We start from the raw sequence: 10,364 nt of genomic DNA on the forward strand, positions 1-10,364 counted from the left end.
ACTGTTTCTTATGAACAGGGTTTCTACATCGCTTTATTTTAACGAGGCTTTAATGAGACACACAGGTTACTCCATGTATTTAATTATTACTGGGCTTATGCTGCTCCTGACAACTTTTATTTTCTTTGCTTAATCTGGCAGAGAGACACAACTTTTGCAAACAAATGTTTAAACATTAAGTAAAACATCATATTAGGAAAAGCCTCACGCAGAGGTTAAAATTCCTTTCATGTATTACAACTTACTTACGCTGGTACTTGGATCTTCTTCATTTAAAACTAAAAGTGCTTGGAAATTAAAGCAAGGAACTAAGTTATACCAAAAACCTTTTTAGTACGTTAGTGTTAAAGCTATTTCGTAGAATGTAGCCTTCTTAGTCAGAGAGTAAGTAAGGTCATGGTCCCACTTGCTCGTGTATGATGAAGGGTCCATCCCAGTTCGCACTCAGCTTTCCGTGCTCCTTTCCTCTCCCAACTGCAGCTGTTCGCCTCAATACTAGGTCTCCCTCGTTGAGTTCTCTTTGCTTCACTCATTTGTTGAACACTTTCGCCATTCTTCTCTTTTGGGCTGCGAGCTTTAGAGCTGCCTTCAGTCTGACTTCCGGCAGGAGATCTAACTCTTCCCTCATTCTGCTTTCGTTGTTCTGATTGTCATAGTGTTGTATCCCTAGACTCAGGATTTGTACCTCTACCGAGACTGCTGCTTCTGCCCCATATGTTAGGGAGAATGGGCTTTTGCCCGTTGCTTCTTTCTCAGTTGTCCTGTTTGCCCATCGCACCTCTAGAACTAAGTCAGCCCACAACCCCTTATGTTCTTCTAATTTCTTCTGCAGAGCGTAGAGTATCTGCTTGTTGGAAGCTTCAGCCTTCCCAAATCTTCGAGGTAATCCCTGATGGTATCACAATCGAATTGACATCCATGATCAAACACTATGCATTACGGGTTCCCAAATCTAGTGATAATATTTTAAAAAGGAATGGTGTCCTTCGAATAAGTGTATTATCCCGATACAGGGCTCAAAACTTATTACGGAGTTAATTATTCAGTAAAGTCAAGTGATCGAAAAGTCGGGCTAGAGGTCATCTCTGATCAGTGAGATTAATTATATTAATCTCATAGCTTTCCTTTAACTGAACCCAACGGGTCACACCCAAGCGCGCAACTGAACTAAGTCTACGAATTAAGCTGAAGGTCTTATTACGTTAAACAAGGTGATTCGTACTCCGATGTCGGATTCAGAGCTTAGAGCGTCGATGTCGAATGTCAAACGTCGAGTCGATTCTAGGAATTGACGAGGAAAACAAATAAGTCAAACAACACGTCACAAGTCAAAACCCCGAGCCATAGCCTCGCAATGGCCTAGCAAAGCGCTAGCTATGCGAGGGCTAGGCTCATGGGGTGTTGGCCCTTCGCATGGCCTGACAGCCAGCCAAGCATGCTAGGCATGTTGGCCATGCAGGGCATGCTGTGCGACCATGCTTGCGGGGTTGGCAGCGCTGCTAGCATAAGCCTGCTAGCGAGCTCGCACTAGTAGCAACAGCACATCAACCCAATAGCTAGCTTGCTCGCGCACATCGGCTTAGCCCACTAGCCAACAACCAGCAAATGCCCGATTGGGCTTGTTGCGGCTAGCAGGCCTAGCCAAGACACAAGGCTGCCACCTTGGCAATCCTTGTTGCCCAAGCCTTGACCGGTCATAAGTGCTCGTGATTGGTGAAGGTTTTTCTTAGGGAGCAAGGAGACCATGTGGTCCTCCCTTGTGGTCCTCACCTAACCCCTCCCACTTGCTTGCCACTTGTTGTTTGATTATTTGCTTCTTGCTTTTAATTTATTTTAGAATTAAATTAATTGCATTAATTTTCTCATCTTTGCAAAGTCCCACATTAATAGAAAATCAAAGGGAAGGAGATGCTTCTCCAATAAATACCCAAGCTTGTCTTGGGAATTAAAATTGCAAGAGTTGAACTAGAAAAGGGCATCTCCACATAAAACGTGAGAAAATCCTTGGAGTACGTCTTGTTAGTAGTGTTGTATATTAACCTAGCCGTTAATACGAACAAAGTTTTGGGCGCATGGGTGGACTTCGTTAGAGGAGCCGCACTTGAGGTTCTTGCTCCGTTTGAGCTTCTTGCTCGTGCGACGTAGAATCACGCATTAAGGGTATGATAGTCTTTCCCCTCTCTCTTTCTTTCTCTCTCTCTCTCTCTCTCTCTCTCTCTTTCTCTCTCTCTCTCTCTCTCTCTCTCTCTCTTATGTGTTTATTACTTTATTAATTATATGCATGTTTAGTTAAGTCGTAAAAAATTTGTGCATGTGGTCCGGGGCGAGTTTTGGTTTCGCACAATGCTCGGGCACCGTAAAACCCAACATATTTTTCCATATGAATGTTTTGACCCGCGAGGCCTTGATATACTTTGTAGGCTCTTTCTCTACCCACTTAGTAAAGCAGTCTACTGAGGTGGCTCGCTGCGAGTCAGTCTGGAGTTTTACTTTTCTGGCACCCGCTGCTAGGCTTATTCTCAGTCTGCCAATGTGGCCTCATACCAAGCTTTATTATTGGAGGCTTTGAACTTGAACTTGATTTCATATTTGAAAATATTACCCTCTAGAGAGGTCATAATTATCCCGGCTCCACTTCCTGTCTTAGCGGCTGACCCATCTACAACTACTTTCCAGGTTCCCACTTCTTCCTTTACTACTTTGTATCTAGCTTCTACCAAGAAATCCGCTAAGGCTCGTGCTTTATGGTGGTGCGAGACTTGATTTCGAGTTTATACTCTGTCAGCTCAATTGCCCATTTTAATAGCATCCATTCTCTGCAGTGGTTTCTCCAGTGGATAATTTGTTAGTATCTATATGACATGAGCATCAAAGTATGGCTTTAGCTTTGTGGCTGTAATGACAACGACTAGAGCCATCTTCTCTACCAATGAATATTTATGCTTTGCTTGAGTCAGAACATGGATGACAAAATATATTGGTCACTGTTCTTTTCCTCTTTCTACTAGTAGCACTAACCCCACAGTCTGTTGTGATGCTGAAATGTAAAGTTGCAGCTTCTTACCCGTTTCAGGGCTTGTCGATCATTGTTGGCAGACTGACTAGGTGTTCTTTTACTCTGGCAAATGCTTCATTCTCTGCCTGTTCCCACTAAAAAGTGCGATTTCCCTTGAGGAGCTGGAAAAACGAAAGAGCTTTGTCTGATGATTTACTAATGAATCCGGTCAGAGCTGTCATTCGGCTTGTTAATCTCATGGTATCCTTGATGCTCTTTAGCTCAGGGAGACTTAAAACAGCTTGAACCTTTTCTGGGTTCGCATCAATTCCCTACTCGCTAACTAGGAACCCGAAAACTTGCCTGACCTCCCTCCAAAAAACACTTCTTCAGGTTTAGCTTAGTGTGGTGCTTGTTTAATGTACTGAATGTTTCTTCCAAGTAAGAAACGTGACCCTGCACTGTGAGGCTCTTTAATATGGAATCATCCACGTATACTTCCACGTTCCTCCCCCTTTGTTGGGTAAAAACTTCGTCCATTGTCTTCTGAAATGTCGCCCCCGCATTCTTCCGACCAAAGGGCATGGCCACATATTTGAACACACCTCCTTCAGTGATGAAAGCTGCTTTCTTCCTGTCAGGCTCATACACGCTGATTTGGTGATATCCTAAAAAGGCATCCATGAAACTCAAAAGAGCATGCCCACTCGTTGAGTCTACCAACTAGTCTATTCTCAGCAGAGGATAACAATCTTTTAGGCAGGCACGAGTCAAGTCCGTGAAATCTACACACATTCTCCATTGCCCGTTGTCTTTTTTTTACCATACCTACATTTTCAAGCCATTCAGGGTAATCACAGGGTTTAATGAACTTGGCTACCAAAAGATTGTCCACCTCTTCTTGGATGGCTTTGTTCTTTTTTCAGCCGAGAAATTTCTTAATTTTTGTTTCACTAGCCTTGATTCTTCTTTATAATTCAAACGGCGCACCATGACCTCCAGGTCTATGCCAGACATTTCATCGGCTGAAAACACAAATATTTCCGCATTTCTCCTAAGCAAAGCTATTAGGTTCACTCTAACACAGGGCTCGATATCCTTCCCAATTTTCACTATTCGCGATATGTCTCCTTCGACCAATTCGACTACCTCGTGCTACCCTTCTGGGGTTGGGCGAGCTACGTCCTCCTTCTCAGGCTCAAAGTTTTCTATAGCTAGCTTTTTCCTTTCTTTTTCATCTCTATATTCTTGCCTCTCTCTTGAGATCTTTTCCTCTCTACCTGCTTCCTTTGGTACTTTAGGAACACAACCGAATTTTGCTAGGCGCTGCAAGGCGGTTGTGTAACAATGTCGGGTTGTTTTTTGGAAGCCTCTCAGCTTGGCCAAAGAGCCTCTGTTGGTGGAATATGCTATTGCTAAGTGTAGTGTGGACACCCCTCCACTGATCTTGTGAATAAAGGGCTTGCCCATTATCATATTATTAGGAGATGGAGAATTAATGACTGTAGACATCTACTTTTGGTCCCCTGTCCCAACCGGAAGTGCTATGACGATAAATAATTCCATCTTTGTGCTGGATTGGAGTAAGGAATGCTTATAAACTACTGATTAAGGCCTAAACACATAAAAATAGCTAGCTTGACCTAAACAAAATGAACTAAAGCTCATTAACACTAAGCCCGATCAGAAATTAGGCCTAATCCCGAGATTAAACCTAATTTTGGACGGATTTAGAGTACCTAGGTTAAAATCTAGGGTTGCCGTGGAAAATCCGCGCGCAATTCATGAAGGTACGCTGGCTTGGAACGCGCAATTCATCTTGTTGGGCACAACAGCCAGCTCAACCTTCAGTGATGCGCTTGTAGAAGAATCAGAATTTTAGAAAATTACTGAATCAAATCTTACCATACTACCCTATGCAAGAGTAGAAGTCACGCTGCCTTGTGTAGTGCAACGAATTCACTTCCGCGCGGAAGCCACGCGCAACCTTCAGTGTTACGCGCGCAAACTTCAGAGTTACGCGCGCAACCTGCTGCGGCAGAATCTCCGTAACCCTAATTTTACCCAATCCCTATAAATAGAGGTTCAATACGAGCTAAAAAAAAGACACAGAAAAATAGCCTAAAGGTAAGTAGTAACATTTTATGAACATATGCAATAATTGACCCTCTTGTCCCAAGCACACCCTTTAGATTACTTTGTTCTTTTGGTGGAGGTGTCCATAAACATTCTAAACGAAGATCTAGCAAGGAAAAGTGGTAATTAATGAGCACTTATATAAATCATATTACTTTTACTTGTCCTGAATCACTTAAATTAATCAATTAGTGTTGCTTGTGAAAGGAATGGTGTCATTCGAACAAGTGTATTATTCCAATAGAAGATTCGGAATTAATTACGAAAGCTAATTATTCAGTGAGGTCAACTGATTGGAATGCCTAGCTGGAGGCTGCTTTCGATAATTAATATTAATGTATTATTAATATTACACCTTGCTCTTGACTGAACCCTTCGGGTTACACCCAATCATGTAACCGAACCAAAGCGACGAATTAATCCGAAGGATTAAATGAGTCAATAGAGATTTTACGAACTAAGACATCGGATTCCGAGCTTAGAGCGTCAAAACTCGAGTCGTATTTAGGAATCGACAAGACGGAAAAATCAGTCAAACAACAAGTCAACGCATGTAAAAATCCTAGCCTCGAAATGGCCTAGCCATTCGAGGACTAGGTGGGCTAGAATGGCTAGCAAAAGCCCTTGCCGTAAGCCCACCATGCATCGCATGCATGGCTGGGCGTGCTTGCGGAGCAAGCCTTGTGGGCAAGGCAAGGCAAGCAGGCCAAGCACGCAGCATGGCACACCAGAAAGGCTTGCTGGGGCCTCACTGGCGGATGCCACGCCTAACGCAGCAGCCCGCAATAGCATGCGAGGTAGGCTAGCAGGGCCGTGCGTCAATGCGGGCTGGCTGGCAGGTCTAGTCGAGCACCAGGCCGCCAGCAACGTGCGGCTTGGTGCCCAAGGCTGGGGGCCTGCTGGCACCACATGGTTGGTGCCAGCATTATGCTTGGGGAGCAATGGAAGATTGTCCTTCCCTTTGTGGTCCTCACCTACTCCCTTTCTCTCCTTGTGACACTTGTTGTTTGATGATTGTTTTTCCATTTTAATTTAATTTAGAATTAAATTAATTCTTTCTTTTGGCATTTTACCAACTATCCCACATTGAAAGATGATGGGAATTCTTGGGAATAATTCCCTATGAATACCAATCATTGGGTATATTGGGATTTTTACTTGAGTTGGGTAACTCTAAGGGATCTCCAAACGCGAGAAAACCTTAGTTCATAAACTCTAAGTTAATGTTGGTCTAGCCCAGTCTAAGCTACGGGGTAGGGGCTAGTATTGCTTCGGTGAGCGAGGGTGTGAGCCGTCGAAGGTTTCGCACTTGCGGAGCTTGAAGCTTTCCAAGTTCGAGCTCGTTGAGTGAGCGAAGCACGCGTCTAGGGTAAGTTTCTTTCTCTCTCTTCTCTTTATGTGTTTGTGTTTTGCTTATTTGCATGCTTTTGTTATGTTGTAATTATTATATATGCGATCTGGTTTTCGGGTTTTGTTTCCGTGCCGTGTCGAACATTAACACCACAAAACCCAACAACGGTATAAGAGCCTCTTGCATTTAATTTTTACAACTAAAAATTAATTAAGGTGATTTAAATGGATTTAAATTTCTTATTAAGCATCCTAATTAGATTCGGAGCTCGTTTAATTAGATTAAAATCGTACTTATGCTACTTTTGACCTACAAACCCCGATTTTGACTCAAAAATATTGAATTTTGGGTGGAATCGACGTTCTAAATCATTTTTTATCCACAAAGTTTTTAAAAATGACCTTCCAGAAGCCAAAATCTACCGAGAAATTTTTTTTCGTGGGTTTTTCGTTTGGAATGAAATTTTTTAAATCTTTAACCCTTGATTAATTATGGCATGCAATTGTTGGATTATGTGTTTGATTATACCATCGATCTTCAGCAATTTTACACCTTTCTAAGCATTTTTATGAAGTCCTATTGGTTGCTTAATTTGGTGAGCTCTTAATTTCACATAAACTTGAAATTTCACATTCTTGCAAATAAATTGCTTGGAGTGTGAAAGTTTATGGTGAAATGATTTTTGAAGCCCCTAAAATGTTAAAGATTCAATCTTTAATGGTTTAAATGGTTGAATCTTAACTTACTAAAATCTATAATGAATTAAATTTTGGTTTTAATCATTTTGGAAGTTGATTATAATATTAAATGTTCATACTTGTGCTTGAAATATTATTGTTCTTCATATTGGAAGGTTACAATATACAAATGTGCATAAGTGTTGCATAAATTATTTCATTGTATGATTAATTATTTATTCAACTATTTTGTCAAATCTCATTATTAATTTATGTTGCCGAAATTAATTGTAAGAATAGCCTTCAATTTTTTTAGCATCAAGTTGAGCAAAAAATAATTTAAAAGAATGGTTCTTGAATTAATTTTGGTTTGTGCACTAAAATTGAATTTAATAATTTGGACTTGTTTTTTCTCAATATTGCTCAATATTAGTTCTAAAATCAATTTAGAATTAATTTTAAAGTCAAACACAAAATTCGGAATGAAATTCCGAGGCATGAGCATGTGAAACGAGGCCCCAAACCTCGAGCACCACCCTCGACTAGCAGGGCTGCTCGCGCAACCCGCATGTTGCTGCCGAGGGAGTGCGGGCATGCAGATGCATGTGGCTGTGAGCGTGAGTGTATACTGGGAAGGCTAGCAGGCTAGGCGAGTGACTGCTCCCCACGGGAGCACCTAGCAAGTGCTGCGGGCTGGGGCGCGAGCACTTGTACTATGCAGCAAGGCTCAGAGCTGTTGGGCAGCTAATGTGGCTAGCAGTGGCGCGCGCCAAGGCAGCCTTGCTGCGTAGGCCACGTGCATGCGGACGTCCTTGCCCGTCATGCTTGGTGCCTAGCCAATCCCGTAGGCCTTTTGGCTTGGGGTTAGGCACTTGGCATTAGTTCTTGCAATTTTGTGTTTTTTACTTAAAACGAGGCTAGGCCACGGTTTTTCCGGCACTTCTAAAATTATTTGGCAAAATATTTTGTTAACCGGCTTAATTAATTGGATTAATTTTCATTAAGTTGGATATGGAATTTAGTGGGCTATTATTAGTTTAATTGGATTAATTTAGTGGGCTATTATTATTTTAATTGAATTAAGTTGGATTAATCTTAATTAAGTTGGATTAATCGTTTTGAGCTATTATTATTGCGTTAACTCACATAATTGGTTAATTACTTTGACTAGTTTTAATAAGGCGCGTTAATTGGATTAACCACCTAAGTTAATTAATAGTTTGCGCTCATTTTGCATTGTTAATTGCTTGATTTATTTTGTGAAATGCATGGGTCATTCACTTTAGAATTGATTAGATGAATGGAATAGATATTCTAATGCAGGTTTTACAAAATGGCAACTAGTGGGGCCCGACTAGTATAGTAAATACGGACTGCGTTCCATTTTGTATTTTTGTAAATCTAAGTACGGACTGCATGTCGTTAAGTACTTTTGTACTTAAATTATTTAGATTAGTCCTAGCTTTTCTAGTAGTTGCATAATTGGTGGTGATGTCTCGAAGACGGCGTTCCTATGAAGACAAAGCCAAGAAGATGCAATGAAGGCCGTTGTAGATTTGAAGATTCAAGTTTTAAGGGGTCATGCTAGTTGCCAAATGCATCTTTATTTATGCCTTATATATTTTGATTATATATAAATGTGATGTTAGATGCATGTTTAGGATTTTGAATGTTGAATGATTAGTTTAGTTCACTTAAATCAACCAACATAGAAACCCTAAGTCCCTATAAAATTGAATTAAAATTTGCCATTCCAAAATGACACTTACCAAACTAATGAGAATAATAATGGTTTATGCCAAAGCAAGGCATTACTACTTTCCTAGGGACGTAAGGTATACTAGGTATACGCGTTAGTTTTGGTTAAATTCAACGGTATCAGTAAGGAGTCCTTAGATGTCGTGGCAACGGAGATAAACGTTAAGAAAGCATTAGATTCGACACTTTATCGAACCAAGAATAGCTTAGAGCTATTAGCAATTGGATTGCTTACCTTAAAATATTAGGTGTTAAGACAAGCCAAAGCATGCTTAATCACTTTTTGATTTTTAAGGTCTTAGAATCGTTTTATTCTCGCCTAAAAGGGACAATTTTAAATGTGTGGATAAAACGCTTAATAAGATTGAAAGTTTGCATGTATGCTTTAAATTTCAAACTTATTGGTTTTATGAATGGTTTTTCATTGCAAATTCTTTCGTTTGTAGTAAAATATCTGCAATTAACAAAAACAACATGTGCCCAGAACTCCCCCGACAAGTTAGCTTTTAGCCTAAACTTGGTCAACTTCAAGGAATGGGAAGAGAAACTTCGGAAAACTCTACGGAATTGTTTCATGGAGTATATTTTAGATACTCCCATTACGAGCTTCTACTCTAAGGGAATCATGAGTGATGAAACCTCATGATTCATGGTCTTCCAATTGCAAGAAAGTCTCACGACTAATGGCTAATTCCATCCCAAGAGAATGGAAGGAAAAGTTCTCCTCTTATTTTCCGGACATGTTCCTCCAAGCACTTGAGGACGTTGTCAATGTGAGAGTCACCAAGAGTCTCAATGGAAACTATGATGGACTTGTGTTTGACGTGACTAGGTCATTCTCAAACATGAAGATAAAGGCACCGGAAGAGGGATGCCTTACCAAGGAGAGGTACTGACTTTGGTCAAGGGTCTACAATACCAAATTGAGACCGTATGCCCCTCCGACCTCATGTGCTCAGAATGACTAGGCTCTTCAAGCATATGGAGCTTCTTGGAATCCCATTGGAAGATGAGATGGCGGGTCATATCTTGCTTGGCTCACTCCACTCGGGCTATGACGCACTTAGGATGCATATAGCTATTGGGAAGGAGTCACACTCATTGAAAGAGGTGGTACAAGTGCTTCGCAAGGCCAACTCCTATGGAGCAACCAATATTCCCTTGAGAGTAAAGAAGAAGGAGTTCAAGAACAAAGCGAAGATGCGACGCTTCTATTGTGGTGGGCAAGGCCACTACAAGAGGGAATGCAAGATCTTCCGAGAAGATGAGGAAAAGAGGATTGTTCATCTACCTCAGGTATCTTCATTAACACTTGTGTATAAGCAATTCATAGGTATTGGATACCATGTATGACTCACTTTATGCTCCTATTTCACGGACCAAGTGAGAGGCTTTACAAGTGAATGTGCGACTACAACCGGATGATGAAGATGGTCCTTCTGCCGTG

The 10,364-nt window shown here is 41.1% G+C and overlaps 1 protein-coding gene across 1 annotated transcript; it reads right to left on the bottom strand.

Annotated features, from left to right (window-relative positions):
• Positions 1-529: 529 nt before the first annotated feature.
• LOC110712038 lies at positions 530-3,679 on the bottom strand. The gene is made up of 2 exons (XM_021890463.1): positions 3,359-3,679; positions 530-889 (listed from the first exon to the last, which is right to left on the bottom strand). The coding sequence occupies exons 1-2, from the start codon at positions 3,677-3,679 to the stop codon at positions 530-532; spliced, it is 681 nt and encodes a 226-aa protein (XP_021746155.1).
• Between the last annotated feature and the right edge of the window lie 6,685 nt (positions 3,680-10,364).

This window comes from Chenopodium quinoa, unplaced genomic scaffold, assembly GCF_001683475.1.
Source record: "Chenopodium quinoa cultivar QQ74 unplaced genomic scaffold, ASM168347v1, whole genome shotgun sequence".
Lineage (NCBI taxonomy): Eukaryota > Viridiplantae > Streptophyta > Magnoliopsida > Caryophyllales > Amaranthaceae > Chenopodium > Chenopodium quinoa.

What these genes read in the sequence shown, in the direction of transcription:
- LOC110712038 (XM_021890463.1), bottom strand. Translation starts at nt 3,679, where the DNA reads ATGGATGCCTTTTTAGGATATCACCAAATCAGCGTGTATGAGCCTGAC. An exon ending in GTTTTTTGGAGGGAGGTCAG is followed by an intron (nt 890 to 3,358) that starts GCAAGTTTTCGG and finishes TGATACCATCAG; the next exon opens with GGATTACCTCGAAGATTTGG.